Here is a 24,158-nt window from a genome sequence, read left to right on the forward strand (position 1 = left end):
TGGTCAGTTAGATGCCGCTAGAATATAAACAAGTTAATAGCTTAAATATTAATGATGTGTATTAATTTCAAATACAACACAACATCAGTCTGATGCTTTGGAAATGTAACTAGTTAGAGCATTGATGTTGTGAGATCATGAAATAATGAAATTCTTCAGAGTGTGATTTGCCAGGACAGTGCTTACATCTCAACAGCTAACTCCAGACAGAAAGTATCTGCCATGGTGGTTTGGTTGACTGAAGGCAGAAAATATATTTCCTTCAACTTTTCTAAAATGAAATAAAATAAAGATTAAAAAAAATTAAAAATCACTACCTTAAAGCGAGGCAACAGAAACCTTTAAATAAAAAGTAACCTCTTCCACCTGGATAGCACCATCAGCCTAAACATGAAGCACCTATTTCACATGCCAACCTTCACTGCTCTCTATTGTTTCTGCACCAGGCTTATTAAGTTTTCCAGTTAAGACTTCTGCTCCTGAGATGATTCCCAGCACCTGTGTGCAGCAGAGGGCCAGCTGCTTTTGCCATGCCTTAGTAGACTCGTGCCTCCATTGAAAAGGGCTACGACGGTGATGTATATCCTGTTGGAAGCAGGAATTTTGCTTTGGAGATGAACTCTCCTATCCAGAAATAATCCCATGTAGCTCTTCAGGCATGGTGACATCATACCAGGGCATGATGACCAAGCAGCCAGGCAGACTAACGCTTAAACTATCACAGCCTGGGGTACACTGTGTACCCTCTACATTATCCTTGTGGATGGAGCTGTGCATGGCTCGTACCAAGAAAGGATGAGTTGGCTGAAGGAAGAGGTGCTGTGGAGATTGGATGGTTCTGTTTAGGCTCCAAAGAATGCATAGAATAGAGAGGAGTTATATAACAAGAACTCTGAAAGACACCATGGCCAAAACCCCCACTCTTGCCTTAACTAAGGGACATTAAATATTAACAGGCAAACCCTGCATTTGCTAATAAGCTCAGTGAAGTACATGCTGCTGCATACATGACTACGTTACTCAATTCCCCCCTTAGATCATGATATACAGAAGGAGAAGGGGTACAATCTTATGCCAATCTTATGACTGGGCTGTGTACAAGCAGGGTAGAAATGTCACCTGGTTAGGAAAAAGACCCACAAGGACCTTGGAGATCACTGATGGGCTACTCTCTTCTCCTCTCTTCTCCCTCCTCGTAAGCCTTTATTGGTAAGCTTCTGCACACAATTATTATTATTGCTACTATTAATATCTCCATTGCATCAAGTGAATTTATCAACCTCAATTCTGAATCTGGATTTCTATTCCTTCACTAAACCACAATATTCGTGGATCTGTGATTGCACAAGTTCCTATTCACCACAACGAGACCTACAGGGTTGAAACTTCAGTATTTGTGAACCTGTGCTCATGGAAGTTCCTTCTGAACATGACCAGACTTAGGGCCAAGTTGGTTATAATCAGAAATCAAACCCTCTGATCTCTGAGGACCTGCTAGAACACAAGGGAGTTTATTTTCTTGCCAAATTTCTATACTCTTAACAAAACACATACACTAGTGTTATCTATATGAATAGAGGAAAAAGCAAAGTAGATCAGAGTAAACTCTGAACAGGTGCATTTTCACTTTAGCCATTAAGAAGCTATTATCACACGACTAAACAAATCCTGTTGACTGAAATGACTGTATGAAAAGACAGGTCATTTTCCTAGAGATGGAAAAGTATTTATTCAATAAATTCAAATATTTTTGTGGGGAAATACTGTTGAAAGTTGTATCTCAAATATGGGTCTGTTGGATTTTTGTTACATTTATTCATATTTTTAATAATATTAAATTTTAACTTGGTCTTGTGTCAGTGATTATACAAGCAAAGAACAGTTTGAAAGTAAGTGAATCATTAAAATGACACTATCCAAGTTTGAAAGGAGCTGGGATCCTTTCAGTTTGAAAAATACAATGCAATGAGTTGATGAAGCTTTGTTCAACTTCAGAATTTCGTTTGTTGAGGTAAGCACTTCTTTTCCTGTAGCTGAAGGACTTCAGATGCTATTTAATATGCAGGACTTGGTAACAGCTCTCTTGTTCCCTTACCTTCCATCTGGACCAGACCTCTCATGCATTAAGCAGGAGCTGCCTTGCAGTTACACTGCAACACAGGGATTATCGTCCTTCTATGACCATTAAAGTATTCTTAATGCAGCTGACTATGTTTTGAGGGCAAAACTGCATTTTGAAAAAGTCCAGTGTCTCTTTCAATAATCTCCCCTGATAATCCCTTTCTCTGGAGATGGCATAAATGTAACTGCAGGCAATACACAAAGCCTTATCAAGGGTTTGGGCTCTCTGCTATCTGAAATTTATCACCACTGGACTTGTATATTGCAGAAAGTAACACCCCTGTCCCACAAGACTGAATGCTTTGTCTCTGAAACTTTCTGAAAGGAAAAGTCTGTGTCACAGAGAAATTGTGTGTTTCTGCTGTGACATGTGCTGAGTAGCAGACATTTTCCTAAGCTGCCATGGGCAGTATCCTAAGGAATATTATCCGCTTTAACTGCAAGTTATGCACTTTGTGCTTCTCCATTACCAGTAACTACTAGCTTTTATAAACACCATCTTTCATAATAACATTGTTTGGGATAGAGATATACTCTTGGATCTCAGCGCAAATAGATCTGAACTCTTAGTGGAATTTTATTCCTTTCTACCTTGTACACGTGTATTTGAAGTTGCTGGCATCTGCAGAAGTAAGTGTTTTCTGAGACTTAGGATTTAAATGAAAACTGGAGGGAGTGGCTGCCCTGTACAGTGGCTGTACAAGTGTACAGCCTACTTGCCTATGAAAAGCAAGAGCCATTTGCTGTTGTGTTTTATACCTGTAGTGTGCTGCAACAGTGAATGTGCTTTGGCTCAATTTTTCTTTACAAAGCTAAGAGGAGCTTTCAGTAAAGATCTTTCCAAGCTCAATAAAAGTTAAAGTGTCTGAGCTGAGAACAAGCACCTATGAAGTAAGTCAAATAAATCACTTAAAAATTTGAAATATGTGCTTAGGAACGGAAGAAGAAGAATTTCAGCATTGAATCATTGAATTTGAATGATGTTTGTGGAGCTGTAACTCATATCAATACCTTAACCAAAATAAAAGTTTATCTAAGTGGAATCCTTCTGTGGACCTCCTGGGAAAAGAAAAAAGGTATCTCTGAGCTGGATTATGTAAATGAGAGTTACGAACATATATGCCACAACTGCAATTACAGCACATTGTTGTTTAGAAAGCACATTTAGTCTTGGAGCTATAAATACCTCAGTATCTTTGGAGACACTAAATAACATTAATTGCACCTTGAAACCTGAATTCTGGGTTAATTTATACTTCATAGTAAAACTCAAAATTATCTTCTTTTGAATCAGAACATGACTACTCAAAATACTTATGTGACAGATCACTGTAAAAAAGTTCTAAAAGTTTTTCAAGAGCATTAGGAAGCAGGAGAATTTCTTCTGGTTGCTGACCATCATAAACATTTTGCATTAAGTCTCAGTAATTTTAATTTATTGCTTTTAAGTATTAATTGTTCTGTTACTTAAGTTACCTGCCCACATGCAGGAGAATGTGCTCAGTTCATGAAATGTCTCATGGCAGCTCTGCAGGGCTGGAATGCAGGGGTTGAAATCAACCAGCTTTCCATAATTCTAGATGCAAGCTCAGAATGAATGAACATAATCTGTTGCTCACTTGTTTTTCCAGACATAAGGCTATGGTTGTGAGTAACAGACAACTCCATTTTCAGCTGTCAGACAGTATGGCTTCTGCACTTTGGGCTATAAGTTTCTTGATGACAACAAAGAAATGAGTGCAAATATATATATTTTTTAACTTAAGTTTTGTAAACTACATAATGAACTGAAATAGTTGTATCTACTTTTGGAGTCTAGCTGCCTTGTGGAATTTATTCTGTGTAATGATTGTATGGAGGGAATTATTTAGATGGGTATTTAATTTCAATACAATACAGTTCTCTGTCTTATAAAGGAGAAATTGATTTAAATAGTTTCCTTAAAATGTTGTTGAAGAATTCATATGACTGTGTCAATTTGTGAATATGATCCAGTTATTCCTATATTTAAAAATCTTAGAACTATAGAATTAGAAATGTCAAAGCTAGTTGCAGTCTTGTAATATAATAGAAAATAATTTTTATTACAGTTTGAATTTCTTAGCAAAATCCCTGACTCTTATTTAAAATTTCCATATTAAAAACCTTGTTCAAAAAACTTTGTTAAGAATAGTGTTTTGGACTACAGAAGGCTGCTAGGATGAACTAATAATGGTAAGAAATTATCAGCAAAGAATTCCATTTCTCTCCTCATTTTTTACAAGAAAATAAGAAGCTATGACCCACAGAACAAAGGAAGAAATGATAAGTCTTCTTATTTTTATTAAGTAAAATTGACTGAAATATTACTCTCCCATCTTGCTCTTTTGTTGTAGTAGCTTTTTTTTCTGTGAGGAAATTATTTGGAAATGCCTCTATTCAATGTTTTCCCACCAAGGGAAACCTCAGTATAGAAGAGGAAGACTACCTTACACATATTGTGCAATGATCTAATACTGATCTTTCCCAAAAAGATGGAGAGAACTTCTGTCTACTCTGCTGCTTGATGCCTCATGGGCAGGACCTGTGTCCCCTCAGTAAAATGCTAAGACAAGCATTTAGTTGCTTGTCTGCAGTATCTAATATATTTTATTATACAAATGTCTTTTGAAGAGGGACAGGATGGGTCTCTTGAGAAATAAAACTTTATGGCCTGGCATTTCTTATCAAAATAGTCTCTGCATGAATGAATGAAATTGGGAACTTGTTTCTTAGATTTCCCATGTGTTACCATGGCTGTGACTAGAGAGAGAGAGAGAAGGGTATTCTTTGGATTAAATTCTCTAGATTGTAATTATACTGGTTTAATAGCTTTCATTTCCATTTACATGCCAATTTACGTTTCACTATTTCGACTTTTTGTGCTCAGTGAGAAGGAGATCACAAAATGCTCATCATAATGTCTTTGAGGCTGTTGCTTATCACATTATAAACATTCCCCTAAAAAGAGAAGGTGACCCTAACCATCCTTCATTTCCATTGCTATCCAGCAGCCTGCTCACAGGTCACCTGAAGGTGCTGGGACAAAGGGCAGTTACCTGTTGAATCCAGTTCTCTGAATTACTGTGTCTGTAAAAATGGTCATTCTGTCTCCAAGTGGCTGTTCACAGAAATCCCACTTTGGTGATTAGCCACCAGACTTTGAGAAATTAATATTTGGGATTTTAATCAGCTAACCTCTTGAACAGCCACTCAACTAACCTGAATATCAAGCATAAACATATAAACTTCAGTAGGAGGAACTACTGAGTAGTGAACATATGCAGGAAGCTGCAGTTTACCTGTTAAGGCATCCTGCCACAATTACTTGGGAAAATGAAGCATAAGGTGAATTGAAGGAGTCAGCCTGTTGATATTGTAAGACATTTGAAGTTGTAGATCCACAAGGAAAGTCCAGGAGTTGGGACAGGGGTGAGGGAAAAGGCAAGGAGTCCAAGAGGAAATTCTTTAAGTGTGTCATTTTGTCCTGGAACTAATAAAAGGTAGTGTTTTCCTAATATTCAGAAGGTGGAATCACATTTCCCTGGAGCCGAATGAGAGTTAGGTGGAAAATACCGATAACTGTATGTTAATTAAGGTAAATGTTGGCACTGATATTAAGGATGAATTTTGGATGAGATCTCAGTATTCAGGAAAAATGATAAAATAATTTTGATAAAGACTAAATCTCACAGGAATAGTGTGAAGAGTATCTTGCTTCATTATAAAGGATACAAAAATCTGAGGCAAATTTTTAGATCAAACAGCAAGGTAATAATTAAAGTCCTAAAAATTAACTTTTTAACTGGTGGAATGCAATCACTAATCCTTTTTGACACCTGGGAATGTGAAGATAGTGGAAATTGGATAAGCTACATCTTGTATTCCTGGATATTTCTTAATTACTAGTCATCTAACTAACTAAAACCTTGGTTGAGTCATTCCTTTATTAAATAGTCAATGCAGTAAGTCAGAGACTATTCTGATGTCCCCAGTGATTTTATCAGCATAGAGTTATATCAAATAAATTAGAAATTGTAATGGAACTAGAGAGGCATAGAAGTGAGTCAGACCTGTTAGCAGTGCCTTACTTACCCTTGCTAATATCTGCTATATAAAAACCACAAGGTATTTGCCACAGCATGCATTGCAGTTGAGACAGCCACAATACACAGGGTATCACCATACAATTTTAAAAAGCTTCAACCATGCAGAGTAACATCACACCACTTCAGAAGGCTGCATCTGCCCTTCTTGTTCATTAGCCCAGCCTTTTATACCCCTCATGTTCATGCATTGCACCTGTGTGCCCTCTGTTCCCTTTGGTGGTTGGTCAGTGCCCTTGGGCACTCCATGGCTCATTACCTCCCATGCTGCTCACCTGTTTCTCACAGCTGTGCCCATTGGGGATGAGGCTCAGCTGCAGGCCCACTCCCAATTACCACAAACTGTGTGCCTACATATTTCTAGTTGCAAAGTCTTTCTCTGGATTTGACCTTTATCATGGACCATTGCTAAGCTAACAAACAGTTTTCCTGAATTTCTAAAAGTTAATGTATGCATGGCTCTTGGTGCTCTGAAGGCAGTGCTAATCACTGGAAAAGACATGGGGTTTTGGCTTTTATTAAATTAGACTCACCTCAGGAATATCCTGCTTGTGTGATGCAGATACAGGCACCAAACCCTACAAAAACATCAATAGACTTAAAAAAAACACCCTGCACATTCCATACATTTGATTTTCAGTATTTGTGTCAACAGAAACACACTTATATACTGCTGTCAGATGTTCTTCAAGACTTTCAAAAACAATGCATTAGTTTAAATATTAAGAATACATATGGTCAGTGAATGAGGTTACTGAATAAGAAAACAGTGGGTTGTGGCATAAACTATGACTATTCTGACCAAATTCTGATTACAGCTGATCCAAATCTAGAGGCAGAAACAGAGGGTGTAGATGAAGAAAATGATTCTGTGGAATCAACAAATCTTTCAAGTTAAAACTTAGCTGAAATGTTACCTTCTTGAAACAAGCTCATTCCAGTCAGTGGCTTTGTGAGATTTAGAAACCTGGACAGAAAACAAATCCTCCCTTTCCTGCCATTCACAAGCTCTTTTCCATAGTTTTTGTTAATTCTTAGCCACTGTCACATAAAATCTCATCACACAGCCAAGCTCCAGGTTTCTCATGAATCATTATCTAAGAAGAAAAAATTCTGTGAAAAGTGAGTATCTTGAGGTACCAGCAGATCAATGGCTCCCAATTAGGGTGTCCATTCTAAAGCAGCAGGAAAGAATAGAAGTGCCTACCCTCATCTTACTGGCTTGGATTACCTCTGAAAATCAGAGTAAAAGGGCAGGAAAATTCTCTTGGGTGACACCAAGGGAGGAAAGAAAAATACACACAGTGAATGCACTCTCTAAGCCAATTCTGGACATGTTCTTCTTTACATTCTCAAACACAGACCTTTATGAGTTAGGTCTCCTCTCATAGAGACTAATTAAATGTCATATTTCAAGTACTTTTATTCTCTTGATCATCTGTTAAATATTTGTGTTTTACTGACATGGTTTTCCTTTCTTTGTCAGTTTAGGCACCACAACAGTGTCTCACAACTTAAACAGCAGTAACTTCAATAGCAAATCAGCATTAAAACATTCAGAGAGTAACTTTGTTTAGTTACTTTAAAAAAACACATCAAACTGTGTTAATTTAGGAATTTGAATGCTTCTTACAATATTCTGGAGGTATAGAGGATTCCTGGGAGTGAAAATTCTTGAATTGAGATCTTGAATTCCTATAGATCATGACAGCTGGGAGGAATGACTTGTGGTTCAAGTAATTAACTGCACCTCTTCAGATGTTTGAAGAGCTGGCTGTAAACAAATTAAGTATAAGAATACTATCCCACATATGACCAGGACATGAAAATACTTCATAAATATTCTTGAAGCATACAGAGACCAAAAAAAGTCTTCTGAATACATAGTAGATTGTTGCTGTCACAAAACATAGATTATTTCCATAAATTAACTGAAAAGCTCTATGAAAATTAACATTCAATGTAACCTGAAAGTAGTAAGCTAATGCATGGTATTGAGGAAAGAGAAGGAACAAACCCCTAGACAGGCTCAGAGAAGATGGGAAATGGGGTTTGGACTCCTGATAAACAAGAAAGAGATGATCTCAAGAATCTGATGCAATGATACAGCTGAGATAACAATATACTATTCATCTCTATTTTTGCTATTATACTGGATGGAGAATAAAATCATCTTCAGTGTAAGTTATGTAACTCAGCACATTAATTTGTACTTTCCCTGCTATTTCCCATATAGGCTTTCACTTGTAAATGTGTCAGTGCACATCTACTTGTGGAGGCATTCAAGGTTACACACTGTTTCTCCATTGTAATTAAGCTAAAAGTCTAGACCGGGAAAAAAAACATCTAGGAATGAGGAATGATGTAGTTCTTGTGCTGGTTTTTGGATATAAACTGTTTTCCCCTCTGCCCCTGCAGTGAGTATACTGGACATGTGCAGGAACATGGGAGGGGAAAAAGCCAGGGCAACTGACCCAAACTGTCCAAAGGGATATTGCATAAACATGATGTCATGTTCAGCACCAAAGACTTCAGGAAAGAATGAGGATAAGGGACATTTGTTCTCATTGAATCTGTCTTACCAAGTAACCATTTTGTGTGCTAAGGCTCTTCCCAGAAAACAGCTAAACATCTGCCTACCAGTGTGAAGCAGAAAATAAATTCATTAATTCAATTTTCTTGTGTGTGCAGCTTTGCTTCACTTATTAATCTGTCTTCATTTTGGCCCCCTTCTTTTCAGCCCCTGATCTTGCAATTCTTTGCCCCATTCTGTTTGGGCAGGGTGGGGCAAGCCACTGGGTACTTAGCTGATGGTCAACCCACCACAAGTTCTCATATCAGTATTGCAATTACTTGGGGAAAAATCTTTTGCAATTGGAAAGTCAGGTTTTTTTCTTCCTTTTTGGAGATGTAGGTCTGTGGCACGACTTCTAAAAATACATAAAAGCCACAAAAGTTACTCAACACCAGCAGGTTTCTTGTATTTGAATCTAAGTAAATCTATAGAGGAGAGAGAAGAAATGTTTTACTTAATTTTAATTAATTAAATGTTTTACTTAAATCTCACTTTTTTGTTACTCTGCTCATGATGTTGTGTCTGTGTATTGTTATTTCCTGTATGCCATGGACTTTCTGCAAGAGGATATTCTGGGATGGTGATCTCCAATAGAAAGCCATAGGACTCCAACAGGAGGAAGGGCCTTCTATCATCTCAACAGATGCCCAGGACTTTGTCAAGTAGTAGCTGCACTTTGCCACAGCAGATGCATTTGAACACTCTTGAATGGCAAAAGGAAGAAAGTCCAGTCATGGGGTGTAAGTGAAAAACTGTGTTGTCAAATACAGGTATCTGAAGGAAGAAGCTTTTTGGAGATTATTAAAGAGATAGTGTAGACTGCATATCTTGTTTAGTAGTACATAAATAGAATTAGTTTAATACTAATTGTATCTGGAAAACTCATGGTTAGGATATTCCTGAGTATCATCACAGAATAATGCTGTGAGGGTCATTTCATGGATTGCAACCCACAGTTAAGAGCTACAAGGAAATGCAGACAAAATAATTATATTTGTAAATAATCTGGTTCTCTAATTAAAAAAAAAATCCATATTTAGTAGTTGGAACTGTTCTACTTCTGTTCCCACACAGCTAAACTGGATAAAAAACATATTGGCCTCTGTCAGATATTCCAGACACAAACATTCCTGGTGTAGTTTTGCTTAATCTAGATAGTTTAACTAGAACAAGTGAGATCTGGGAAAGCCCAAGCAAAAAACATGGATCAAATATATTTTTTGTCATATAGTTTCCTGCAGACTCACAGAAAATAAGGTGTGTATCATGCAGAATCTAGGAATTTAAGTTTGTATCTAGGAGATTTTAAATTTTGTTGTCATCATACGTCACTGAAACACCAGTTAAAAGTTCTACATGTGAAAGAATAAAAAAAGCAAAGTTTTTATTTTTGTAAGTTTTAATAACATTTTATTTGATATTCTTAAAGCAAATATCCATTTAAAGTAATATAATGGATACTTCAAAGACTACAAGTAATGAACTTATTTGGAAAGATTTACTTCAAAACTATCAACAAACAGCCAAGTCAAACTGCATTTGCTGACAGCAGAGAAAAAACATCAGTAAGCCAAGACTGAAATGCAATTTCTAGTATAATGACAAGTAGCTGCCAAATAAAGACCAGTAGAAGAATTACACATTTAATTTGCTACTGGTGCCACATACTCTTCTGCCATAGTAGGAAAAGCAGCTTACTTGATGTCACAGAGAAGAGCCACTCCTCTCAGAATCCAGTGGTCTGGAGACTTTGCTGTCTTTAAAAATACCTCTGTAATAAAGTTCAAATCTGTTCTCTTGGGCTTCTTGTAAAGAGGACAAACATAGAGCCTGGGATCCCTAGGTTTGGTTGAATCAACAGCAAACATATGGAGCACAGGCAGCTGGACAAAAAGAATCTTTGGTGAAGACTCAACAAGTATGCTTCTTCGTTTGTCCCAGCCTGCACCTTCCAAGAAGAGCCCGTAGATATAAACTCCTTCCTGTGTGAAGAGTAAGCAGATACATCACAACATATAAAGCATAATAATTTTTTTAAACCATTAAAAAATTTTATAGTAAAAAATATTTGACATTGAATCTCTTCAAACAATTTCATTTTAAACTATAATATAATCCTTTTTCAGAAGATAATGCTACTGAAATTGAGGTCAACAAAAGTTGTTTAATAAAGTCCATATACTACAAAGTTTCATGTAAAGTTTACTATAAATTCCAAAAATTAACAGGTGGTACAATGAAAACAGGTCATTTAACTAATTTTTTTTCTCACCTAATTAATATCTTCATACTTAGTGTTTGGCTTCTATGCTGAGCAAAAACATTAAGGTGAAGAAAGTTGTAACTTTTTCCTCTATCAATCCAAAATGACTCAATGATGCATAATATAAACTAAATACCAAAATTAATACTGAAACATCTTTGCATGTCATACATACAGAAGGAGGTGATATGATTTCTTCTTTGGTCAGCTTTAGCACGTCATTATGTACTGCAACTTTATCTAAAGCCCAGTCTTTATGTGCTCGAGTTGCTTCTTGTTTCATTGCTGTCAGGAATCCTTGAGAAATTAAGCCAGACATTTAGTATTTATCTCACATTATAAAATAAAATCTTGCTCAGTTATTGGCATGGTTCTGCACTGAACTTACAGACAGATAATCAGAGTTGTATTGAAAAAGGAGCATCCTGACTAATGATAGCAAACTTTGCTTTGGGACCAAAATAGGAACAAGTGACAAAAGTGGCATACTGTGCATTACACCAAGAAAAATATTTTTAAATGGCATGTACTTTTTTCTTCTAAATTTCTATTAAGAAATATTTGGTCAGGACACTGACTAACAAATTATCATAAGGGAATTAACTACAGGATCCACGATAAAGGTGTCTTTCAAGAAAGAATTTCAAGGCAAACAAGTTATCCATTGTGTGAGCTGATGTTTATGTAAAGGCAACTTAGCTAAAAGGAGGGGGTGTTTTAAATGAAAGAAGTAGAACAAATTTCATTGATGGAAAGCAGAAAATATGTGTCTGAATATGATAATAAAACCACTATGTGAGTGTGGGGAATCTAGTCAATGCAGTGCCTATGAGGAATGAAAAACGTATGTTTTGTTAGGGGAAAACAGGGTGTCAGATAGAAATTAAGGTAGAGGATGACATAACTGAGCAGCAAGTTAGGTGAATTTTTGAGCATTGTTTTGACAGACTTTACAGAAATTTGAAATAGGAAAGTTTTGAGATGCAAAGGGTTGAATAGTTTAGGCACAGATGACTGAGCAGCAAAGAGGTTTGAATGTGTTATAAAGGAAAAAGCTACAAAAACAGAAACATCAGTACCAAATACCTGGTTGTTTCTGTGTGTGTCAGAAGATAACAATGAAGTCATCAAAAACTCAATATCTGGTATTTTAAGCTATGAGATGAACTGCTTGGAATTAAGAGTCATAGAGATCAAGATGAAGAAAGAGAAGTTAACATAGAGTTAACATACCTGCATTCTTAATAGTGATTTCCTGGTGACCAGTATTACAAATATAGTCTGATCTTACAAATATACTCACCTCATCCCTACCCACAGCACACATTTTGCACTTAGCAAACCTCTCTCTAGCTGAAGAACTACTTTTGGGTTTTAACACAGAGGCTGAAGCAATAATAAAGCTTAAGACCATCTGTATCTCAGGTTGGTTGCCCGTTAGGCTAAATGTTTTAATTTGTCAAAAGAATGTGGTCTATTATCTTCTTTTACGCCACTGTGAGTGCTGCTTTTGAATCATCAGAGATCAGTATGCTTATTAGCTGTGCCACTTAGTATACAAATGGTGTTTTGACTGGCATCCCAATACCATCTTTCAATAATAAATTGGATGCACTCCAGGCACCTCAGTTGTTTCTGAAAGTGACTCTAAAACAGACTTTGGTATTAGTAGTTTTTACAGTTCTGGCAGTAGGAAGGCCAGTAAGAACAGAAGCATCACAAAGCAAAGATAACTCATATAACATTCAAGAATTTCAGAGGTTAGTTCTAATTAAAACAAAAACACAAAAAAAACCCTCAAAGCTGTCACACACAAGTTTCTCATGAGAATTTTGTATGTGTAGTTGTATAGGCTGAAGGAGATTCTCTTAGGAACACACACCTTATAAGGTAATGGGTTTTTTTTACTCATGGAGATGGTTAAATTTTGTTTTACCTCCTCTTTCCTCTAAATGGTAAAAATATCAAGCTATAACAGATAATGATAGATAATGTTTACTTGTACTTCACAGCATATCTTTGATGGATTTGAAGAAACTGTTCATTAAATAACCTGTGAAATGGAGGCATACATTCTGATGATTCTTTGTGAAAGACAAAGAATTGCTATAAATTGTGATTCTATTGCACGTTCATAGCCCACGTTGGAAGAGACATGGGAAGTTCACCTGGTCCAACCTTTCATGGGAAAGGGAAGACTAGATGAGGTTATCTAGCACCATCCAATTACATCTTGAAAACCTCCAGAAGCAGGGACTCTACCATGTCTCTGATGAGGCTGTTCCAGTGAGTGATTGCTCTTACTGTACTGTAAAAAGTCATTTTGTTGCTACTGTAACATCTTGCTCTAGATTAAAGCTCTTCCATACTCGCAACTTACAGTTTAGAATGAGTTAAACAGCTTCAAACCAGAGAAAAATAGTATTTTCCTGAAAAGCTAAATCATTATTATTAAGTATATTTTCTTTAGAAGTTGTATAATATCATGCTACAATATGTCAGCAAGATTAAGTGTTTTATTTATTAACCATATGTTTTCCTTCTTGTAATATAAAAACTGTGGCTTTGGGTCAGACTAAAAGATCAGAGAACCATAGGATCACATAGAATGTTTGGGTTGAAAGGGACCTTAAAAAATCATCAAGTTTCAACTCATCTGCCATGGTCAGGGTCACACAAAAAAAAAAAAAAAAATTCCACTAGACCAAGTCCAATCCAACCTGGTCTTAGACACTGCCAGGAATGGGGCACCCACACTTCTTTTGTCAATCTGTTCCAATGCCTTAACCCCTCACAGTAAAAAATTATTTACAGTATCAGTTCTAAACCTACCCATTTTCAGTTTAAATCTGTCCTCCCTTGTCCTATCACTAAATGTAGCTGTGAAAAGTCCCTCTCCAGCTCTCCTGTAGCCCCCTCTAGGTACTGGAAGGTGCTATAAAGGTCACCCCTAGAGCCTTTTCCCCCCTGGCTGAATGGCCCCAACTCTCTCTTCCTGCCTTCATAAGAGAGGTGCTCCAGCCCTCTGATTGTCTTCATGGTCCTTTGATTCAGTCGCTCCAGCAGGTTCACATCCTTTCTGTGAGGGCCCCAGAGCTGGATGCAGAACTCCAGGTGGGCTCTCACGAGAGCAGAGCAGAGCAGAGGGGCAGAACCACCTCCCTTGCCCTGCTGGCCATGCTCCATTCAGTGCAGCCTAGGCTAAGGTTGGCTTTCTGGGCTGTAAGTGCACATTGAATCCATTTTTCATCTTGGCTCCTGTGACACACGCTGGCAGCATAACCATTGAAATAATACTATTCAATACATTACTACTCAAGTCTTTTCAGTAGCCTTACCTTGCGGATTAAAGAATCCAGTTATCCAAAACACCTTTGGTCTTCCTTGAAATATCCAATTAGATAATTGAGCATTTCTCTCCAAAAGTTCAGTAAACCAGAAGCCAAGTGTGGAAGACTCCCAAGATACTCTTCTCCATACTTGAGGGATTCGAGCATCATACATGTTATCAAGTGCATCTCTTAAATTCTGAAAGAATTAAATTATATTCAAAGTAAATAAATCAATATTTTAAAGCACAATATTCCATATGTAGTAGAAGCACTTTACTTGCCTCACTCATAACAATAGTTCCATCTATGGCTAATTTCAGATCATTCAGACTGGTGCGGACAACTGTGATCACCCTCTGCATGCGGTCAATTTCTTGACGAAGAAAAATATTCATGGAGTTTAGTACTCCCATTTTAACTAAACGAGCCTTTACCTAAATTATAAAAGCACAGAAGGAATTTAGTTAAGTCTAAATCGTTTAAATGCCATTGTAGTTTGCAACATTTTAACTACCCATGTGTTCAGAAAAGTAAATATTAGATTTGTGTATTATTCAACTAACATTTATCTCCTTAAAACTGCTGCAGTTTTTACTTTTTGTCTGATATACCCAATTACACAAGATTTTGCTAGAACAGGACTTCACCCAGAAGGCCCAGGAGACTGCTATCACAAAATGTCAAGACTGACTTTTTTCTGTTTTCCCAAGTAACTTTGCAAATCCAAGTGTAGTCTCCCCAACATATCTCCATAGCCAATTGTTAGATGTCTTGATTTTAGATAAAAAAACTTCATACCAATTCATGCTGGTAGCAATAAGGGTGTTGGTTCCTTACTTGAATCTGCTACTATTTATATGATATTTTGTACAATTCGGTGTTTCTTTTTTGGAAGGTGTAATGGGAAAACTCAACAGAGAGAACAGTAGGACAAGACTAAGGTTAGCTTGCCTCATGAGGTATGTAATCTGGAGGAAGTTTCTCTAGCATGTCTTCAGCCAAACGATAAACAACTGATTCACGAGTTTCTCCAGATCCTCCACCACTTTCTTTAGGCTGAATGTTGGTAATAGTATCCAGAACATCAGCTGATGTATTTCTCTGGTATCTGAGAGGGTGAGGAACATGCTATAAATTACACAGAATATTTAATAGTTAATGATAACTTTGTAGAACAGACAAAAAACAGTGTGCCATGAAGTCAAATCAAAACTCGCACAAAATTGGTTTCCTTTGCATCCTGCACCAACCATAATACACTGCATAATACACTGATCATGAAGGTTTGGTTTACCAAAGTTTTAAAGAATATGAACTTCCCTCTTCCCTGTTATACACTTGCTGTGTGCCTAATTCAGGGATAAGAAGGAGATCTGCAAGCTGAGATTGTGACGTGGCAGAAAAACCTACGATACCAGGGATTCTGAGGAAAGGGAAGGAAATGGCATATTCCTGATTAATGTCTTCTAAAGAGCTATTTGTTGAGAAGAAGCAATAAAAGTTTTGTAACAAGGAAGAATATTTGCCTCATTTAATTACTTCTTAAAAGTGTAATGCAGAAACAGGAAAAGGTGGAGGTCTAACTCTGAAAGCTGCCCCTTTGATAATTAGTAAATCCATTCTGCTTTCAGATGTTTCAGGATTAATGACAAGGGCTGCTAGATGTACAGCACTTCAGGTAAAAAACTTCTATTCCATAGTGAAGCATGGGCAGTGCTAATGCAAATTAATGTTCTGAGTCAATACAAAAATGTGAATTAAATTTATGTGGCATTGGATAATGAAAGATGGTAGACCACATGAGTCCTTCAACAGAATAATTATAGGAGTATTTTTGTTGGAGTGCTATCCAGTGGCATAGAGCTATGAGAGGAAATAAGAAAGAAAGCCTGAAGTACTGAAGTGTCAGCAATGCCTACTTTTACCTTATGGAATCAGCTACATGAGGAACAGACATCAATGAGTGATGTAGGACATACATTTACACTGATTCAAAGCATAGATTTGCATGTCAACATTACTTTTCAACTTTCCTATGATACCCATCTCCTTCTATTACTTTGTCATACATAATTATATAAGACAAGAAACCAAGGATACAATGTGTGAACTAAAGCACCTAAAGATGCTTTGGATACAGTGTCACAATACCAGAGAAGCTAGATACTACAGTATTTCAGCAAAAGAAAAAAAAGGTGTGAATGCAATTATAAAGACTATAAATCAGAAAAATGGAAGAAATACTACTGGGATTTTGCTTCTCTGAGGATATAATTTCTGCTTCTAAAAATAGGAATGGCGGGGGCTTTCAAGGATTTTCATAACCCTTGACTTTAGACTCAAAACTCTCAAGCTTTTTTTCAATTTATGGCCCCATTAAAAGAATGAAAGATTTATTCAAGACCACGTATGAGCAGAAAAGATAAAAATTCTCTTGGACTCATGGCTTTATTGGTAATTTGGATGACATACTGGTGGTTGTAACCTTTCCTTTTTGTCTTGTTGATTTAACAAGTAGTGATTAGAGATATGTGAACCTTCCTCTTCATACTGTAAGCACCATTCTTCCAATTCTGCCATCAGACTATTTTATCTAGAAGGTATGGGTTCCCTGATCATTACATCAATTAAATTATAATAAATTACAGAATTTAAAAAACGGTCTTTCTAAATCTAAAAAAAAAAAAAAAAAAAAATAGAAACTATTTTAAAAAGAAGGCAGTATGCAAACTTTGGGGAAAAGGAGAGAATGGCTTTTGAGAAATAGCAGCAAAGGAATGGAATCAAAGGTGATATTGATTGGTGATATTCCTTTCTTAAATGACACAAGCTAGGAACCTTCTGAAGAGGAGAACTTACATGAATCTTGCATAAATAATAATTACTCTTTGAACAAGACTTTTTTGTAAATAAAAATAGAAAAGACAAAAATATGTATCTTGGTCTTTACATAATTAAAAGTAATTTTCCACTGCGGAAGTGAGGTTAAAATACCAAGAAGGAATTTCATTTACATACCACTGGGACATATTCAACATAAAAACCACTCTGCAAAAAAATTTTTCTGGGCTTTGGAAAATCTCACTTTACTTTAGATTGCAAATAAAATGAAGTATAGATGCAAACAATAACAATAAAAAGATGGCAGAAGTCTGTAGAGGAAGTGCCATGTTCCTGAGCATGGAATCAGTTGCACGTGATGGGTTGACCCTCATCACATGTAGATGTTTATGTGTAGATGTCTCCATATCAGCTTTTTGTCTCGATTGCCCTATTCAGCTCATGTATTTTAGATGTCTGCTTTGTGATGAGAGAAATTGCACTTTACAAGGATCTATTTTTCTCTATTACTGTTAAGCAAGTCTAGAGTAAACAGAAAGGAAGATACAGCAACATTAAATGAATCTCATTTATAGTGTGAGTGTTGCTTAAAGTATGTAAGATAAAGCACTCAATATGTATTTATATATTTTTTCCCCCAAAACAGTATTGTAAAGCAAATTGTGTCATAAGATGAAAAAAGAAAATTAATTTTCTGTGGATTCTGAGCTCCAAAAAACATTATTAAGAGTATTTTCTCAAGAATTTGGATGTAACATAATATCATTATTTGATAGCTGGAATACGTGGCATCAGGGATTTTCACTGTAAGTGAAAACTAAGAAAAAATGCATGTGACAGAACCATTGCCTCAGCTTTTTATAGAAGACAGCAATATCTATTGCAGCACGGTGTTCAAAACCTTACATTCATCAGCTTAACAAAAATTCAGCTACATTTAAAGATTTAGAAGGGAACCAGTTGGGAAAGGGTTTTGGCAGAAGACTGTCAGAATATTCCTTTCCTGCTCAGGTACCTGTTAACTATGTGGCTTTGCAGAGCTTATGATTCATACAGCAAGTTAAAATCATTCTCAATGATTTCAGGTGTTAATCCTAAATGAAAGCATTGAAATTCATTGAAGCCTTACAATTGTAACCAACAGATTGAGCTTTTGGCTGAAATGTAAAACTGCCTCGGTAAATTAGTGAGAGATAAGATTTTTCTTGTCCTCAGTAATAGTAACATGTAGAGCTGTTGGGTCTGTCAGGGTTTCAATTCTAGCAGTTAGCCTTCTGCATACTCTGCATACTCTGAGATGACTGGATAAGATTTTATAAGAAGAATTTGAATAGAATTTTATATTGTATGGGATGCTAATCCATTTGGTCTGTGCGTCAAAGACGAAATTCAGACACAGCAATTGTTGCTTATAACAGACCATGATAAGACATGGAAAAAAGCCTTAAGCCGTTAAACATTTTCCCCAAACTCTAAAGAAATACCTACAAGGCAAAATCTACAGGAGGAAAAAAGGGGCCAAAGTAACAGGAATATGTGGAGGTAGCAAGTGGAAGGAAAACCGAGCACAGAAGAGAAACCAGAGAGCTGTTCCTACTCACTAAAGCTCCTCCAACAGTATTAGTCTCAAGTTTCCTCCTATAAATTAGCTCTCCTACAAGCCTAATTTTGGATCTACAGCATGTCTCTCTTCAAGACTTTGTTTAGCTCTCTGTTAAATCCTGGCTCGTCTTTCTTCTTTAATCATTTCTGAAGGGAGGTCTTGCAAGTATCAGGGAATGACTTGAAACAGAATCTACTCTCAGATTCTTTTCTTCACCAGCATATATTAAGAGCGCTATGTGCTAGTAGGAGTTGACAATAAAACTGTGTACTCTTCTCACAGCACACCTAGAATACAGGCCTCTTGACATGGCATCAGCCTCTCAACTTTGACACTGAAAAATTGTGGGAAATTATTGCTTCATCCAAAAATATTAGATGATGTTAGGTTTTCATAGCAGCTCTGCATTTGAATATTTAAAAGTAGAAAAATAGCTACGTGAAGAAACAATGAAGGTGGAATGTGGACATACTGCATATAAAAATGCAATATTTCATGGAAAAATTATTAAGAACGTCAGTGAAAAAATATTATGATGTTCATATCCTTTCTCAGGGCATATAATATTAGAAAGAAATAAAGGTTAAGCTGTTACACAGATTATTTGGAATGAAAGAGTGAATTCAGTCAAAGATAAAATTTTAAGTGGAGCTAGTACTTGGTGCAGTTGAAAAGCCTCTTTTAAATAATGGAAATGGCCAGACCGACTGCAACATAAGTTTGTAGTTGCATCCAAAGGCATGCTTATAAACCAAATGACAATCCAGAGAATCATTTAACAATTGTGCACAGAAAAATAAACTGCTTGAAACAGAAGCCAATACTAGAAACTTTCTCTAGTTGAACTGTATAGATCAACTGATCATGTGTTCATATTAAAGTTTCATAATGTTTTCAATTAAAAAAAGTAAAATCGTGAGGAGTAAGTAATAAGAGTTCCAACTGCTTTAAAAGGATGTGTAAAACATAGCTGAAGATACTGCATTTATAATAATGTACATGACAGGAAGTGTTCCACTTCAACAGTGAAATCCACATGAATCCTAGGTTTCCAATGCAAAATAGACTTTACTTAACACTTGATAGGAATTTGTTTCCAAATACTAAAAGAAACATTCTCCATTTTCAATATGTTGAGACCTACTTACGTAATATCAGCGTTGGGATGGAGACCAAACACCTCTGGGGTGTCCATGGCAGGAAGTAACTGGATGTATTCAAAGTACTGTTCCAGAGTTTTGCATACTGGAATTTTATAGCCAGTGTAAAAGCAGAAAGCGCTGTCAAACATACTTTCATTAAACCATACCTGTGGAAAATCCATGGGGAAAAAAGAAAGACAGCAATTATTTTGCTACTTAGAGGGCTTTTTAACCTCACTTTTACTCTTGGAGGATTAGGGTTCTTGTTTCAGCTACTGCATCTAATTTTACTTTGTTACAACTGTAAGTCATTAAGAATATGTCTACTAGGTTTGACTTCCAGCTAAGTCTTTTTAAGCTTCTGCTCCTCACCAAAGAGGAACCAAAGGAAAGATCCTCACTGCCAAAAAATGATGTTTAGAAAAATTTGTTTTACTTTGAAAATTGGTGAAATGCATATTCAGCAGAAAGAAAACCTTCTGATTTCTGTATTACAGCTGCCAATAACCATGACAAATAACTGTATTTCCAAGCTCTCCTACCCTTGCAAAGCAATTAAGAAGACGTTTATCATAGTCATCTGTGACTCGGCCTCCATACTGTACTTCTCCAATCATGTAGCGCACTGTGTTCCACGATATCCCCTGGATGCAAGTAAAGTACATGAAAGACTATAGTTATTATATGCAAGAAGAACATTTTAATTTAAATACAATCTGAAGCTCATAATATTCTGAAATGTAAATTGAAAAATTATATAACAATACATTACTTCTAATGTATTTACTGAGCTCAACTCTGTAATTTTATAGAAGGGTTGGGCTTGATCCTGCTACTATAAATATAGAATCACAGGATCATTTACGTTGGAAAAGACCTTTAAGATCATTGCATCCAATCTTTGACCAAACACCAATTTTGACCATGGCACTGAGAGCCAAGTCCAGTTGTTTCTTCAACACCTACAGACACAGTTACTCCCCAGCCTTCCTGGGCTGTCCATTCCAATGCTTGACAACCCTACTAAGAAAATCTTCTTGATGTTCAACCTAAACCTTTCCTGGCACAGCTTGAGGCTATGTCCTCTTGTCCTGGCACTGGTTGCCTGGGAGAAGAGGCATACACCTGCCTACACCTGGCTACACCTGCCTTTCAGGGAGGTGTAGAGAGTGACAAGGTCTCCCCTGAGCCTCCTTTTCTCCAGGCTACACACTCTGGGTCCCTCAGCCACTCCTCATATGCCTTGAGCTCTAGAAGTAAAATCTCATAATATATTTTATATATATATATGATATATATAAATATATATATTCATTATTACTTCTTTGACCTGAAATCACTCACAGCTGCTATTGCCTCTCTTCTTACTCCCCATTCCACCCTCCCCACACCACCCCAGTTTCTTATTTTTCTCTCTTGGCTGTGTGATGCTTCATAAGGAAGGGCTATTCCCTGCTAAGCAGTAGAAGATCAAATGGTAGCTGTAGAGAGGTTTGATTTGCTCTATCAAATGTGGTAAATATTTTAACTCCCTTTCCAAAACAGATAACATACAGACTTGTTAATTTTGGATACAGTGAAAAAGAAAAACAAATTTTAATGTTCTTAACAAATACTTATTTTTACATGCATGACAGCACATAAAATATTTCAGCTTGATTTTCTTGCAGAGAATCTCAACCTTTGATCATTAGAAGTGGCACTAAATGAATAGCAATGAGTAAATTATGATAAACATGAGGAAAAAACAATTTCTGCTGCCATTCAAAGCATTAAAATGTACTATATAAAGATTTTAGCATTCACCTTCTTGATGTCAATTTTTTTTAGGTGATTTATTATAAACTGAATGCTGGCTGTGAAGTCTGCTGAGTTAAATTCATAGGGAATATTCCAACCCAAAGGTCCAAACTTGCGTCGCTCCTTAGGAATAAAATTAAAACCAAATAGATTTATGAAACAACTTATAATTTTCTTTCCTTAATAAATTTCAATAACAATACCAGTGGAGTAAAGAATTGAACTGGAGAAGAAATGTAGCCTAAGAAATAGCTGTATGCTTCAAACATATCAATAATACAGTTAAGTTATACCATGAGGGATAAATATTTATAGAAAAAGCAACAAAATAATTTATTAATAACTTTAATAATCAATTTGAAAGTTACAGGTTTACAATGCCATACTTCTGTGTGGAAAATGAGATTTTTATATTAAATAATTAATTAATTTAGCATGGTACAGTTTTTCTCTTCTTTTTACATATACTATCAACTAATGATATTTAAAATTTTCAAGCTCCTATATTTATGCTCAGTTTTCCAAAGAGTTTTATATTGCCACTTCTGTCTTATTTTTTCAATATGTTTTTTTTAATGTACATGTTTTCAAAATTCATAACTTTATGTTAAGGTTGCCACCATTACATTATTGAAATATATTATTGCATGCCTACTTGGAAATAAAGTGATAACAGTTGTATTAACAGAAAAATAGTCAACTATGAAAGTAAAGAATAAATATTCTGTAGCCCAAACACTTTCAACATCTAGGACTTAGATTTTTCACAAGTATATTAAAGCCACCTCAGTTAATTTTCTCAGTGATTTTTTTTTCAGAATGTAGGACAAATTAATCCAAGAAGTTAAGAACTAAATTTATGAATAGTGCTGACATTTATCAAATTAATAAATTACATTTTAAAATTATCTAAGTAATAACATATTTATCAGATTTTATATTACCAGGTCACTAATCACTGACAGTCTTTGACACCTGAAGTAACATTTAGGCACCCTAGCTACAATATTTAAAAAGAACTAGAATGAAAAAAACCCCACCTTTTATTTTTCAATGAGAGTGTTGGGAACCATCATCTGCTTATAAGCAGATGAGACAGCATTAACCAATAATACCATGCAGAAAAGTGTAATGATTTCCTGCAAAGTTTTTTGAATTACATCTTAAGCTATATTTATCATCATGATCTTGTTACCAAAGGATATTAAGAACTGGTCACTTTAAAGGCAGGACAATGTATATAGTGCTTGTTGGTTGGCAATTCATAAAATTTCTTAATAGATGAATAGCTATAATAGTTTTTAAAAATACTGATGGGTTGAATAAGCATAGATCTTCTAGTTCCACAAGAACAGTATAATCCCAAAGCAGTAAACAGAACAACTTTTTCACTGTTTAAAAATGGTAGAAGAAGGAAAATAATGAAGAATGCTGTAACAGTGAACATCAAAAAATTGTCCTTCTCTCATCAGCTGCCTACACCAAAAAATGCAAGATGCTCAGTAGAACCTAAGGCTTAAACAGTGTTTGTAACTATTTTGAGATCCTTGTTGAAAAGGTGATACATTCAGAGAGCTCAGAATATTAGTCTTTATTGTGATCTCAAAACTCATTTCTCTTTAAAGTACAATGTATAGATATCTCTGCTCTCACACTGGAATTAATGTAGAAAACACATTGGCACACATGTTATAAGAATTTTATTTAATTTTAGCCATCTAGAAAATAGCTACCCTAAATTAGGCATCTGGATTGCCTTTAAAATCAATGGAGAAAGTGATATATCTCTAGAAAAATATTCACTCTTACAGCTGTGACAGATAAGCTGGCTTTCTGTTTCAGCATGCTTATCTATTTATATTGACTACAGAGAGAAATTTTTCCCATATACCCAATGACTAACTTTCCATCAGCTGAAGTTAGATGAGGAAAAAAAAATTCTAAATGCCCATTATATGAGAATTGTTTAAAAGCTATTAAAAAAAAAAGAAAGAGATAATAATGAACCTTGAAATACAGATTACGGCCGTTAAACCTTTAATCCTGCAGCATGATGCTACAATAAATATCAGAATGTGTTTTTTCAGGAACCTCTATTAGAGTGACTCCATATATTACACCACTATTTGCAAACCTTTTAAGAAATACCTGAACAGTAGAATGCAGGAAAGCTACAGTGTAAAGCAAAGGTTTCCACATAGGCAGGTTGCTAATGTTTAACAGATCCTGACTAATTCCAGAAAATGTTCTTTTCAGTCCAGCACGTATACCTTGTGGAGGTTCATTTGTGAACTTTATAGCAATCTGTCACAAGAAAAATTTAAAGGAATTGGATTTGTTTACTGAAACAAAAATAG

The 24,158-nt window shown here is 35.8% G+C and overlaps 1 protein-coding gene across 1 annotated transcript in view; it reads right to left on the minus strand.

Annotated features, from left to right (window-relative positions):
- Window positions 1-10,503: 10,503 nt before the first annotated feature.
- Window positions 10,504-24,158, minus strand: part of DNAH8 (dynein axonemal heavy chain 8) — a 114,751-nt gene continuing 101,096 nt past the window's right edge. Inside the window, exons 84-92 of the mRNA XM_071428341.1 lie at window positions 23,950-24,105; window positions 21,808-21,924; window positions 20,544-20,645; window positions 20,008-20,168; window positions 15,367-15,523; window positions 14,697-14,849; window positions 14,422-14,611; window positions 11,259-11,380; window positions 10,504-10,802 (exon numbers count right to left, since the gene is read on the minus strand). Coding sequence (XP_071284442.1) covers window positions 10,515-10,802; window positions 11,259-11,380; window positions 14,422-14,611; window positions 14,697-14,849; window positions 15,367-15,523; window positions 20,008-20,168; window positions 20,544-20,645; window positions 21,808-21,924; window positions 23,950-24,105 — 1,446 coding nt within the window. The 3' untranslated portion in view covers window positions 10,504-10,514. The remainder of the gene's footprint in view (window positions 10,803-11,258; window positions 11,381-14,421; window positions 14,612-14,696; window positions 14,850-15,366; window positions 15,524-20,007; window positions 20,169-20,543; window positions 20,646-21,807; window positions 21,925-23,949; window positions 24,106-24,158) is intronic.

Source organism: Agelaius tricolor, unplaced genomic scaffold (assembly GCF_023055355.1).
Source record: "Agelaius tricolor isolate 1412-34295 unplaced genomic scaffold, bAgeTri1.0.p SCAF_1, whole genome shotgun sequence".
NCBI classification, from domain to species: domain Eukaryota; kingdom Metazoa; phylum Chordata; class Aves; order Passeriformes; family Icteridae; genus Agelaius; species Agelaius tricolor.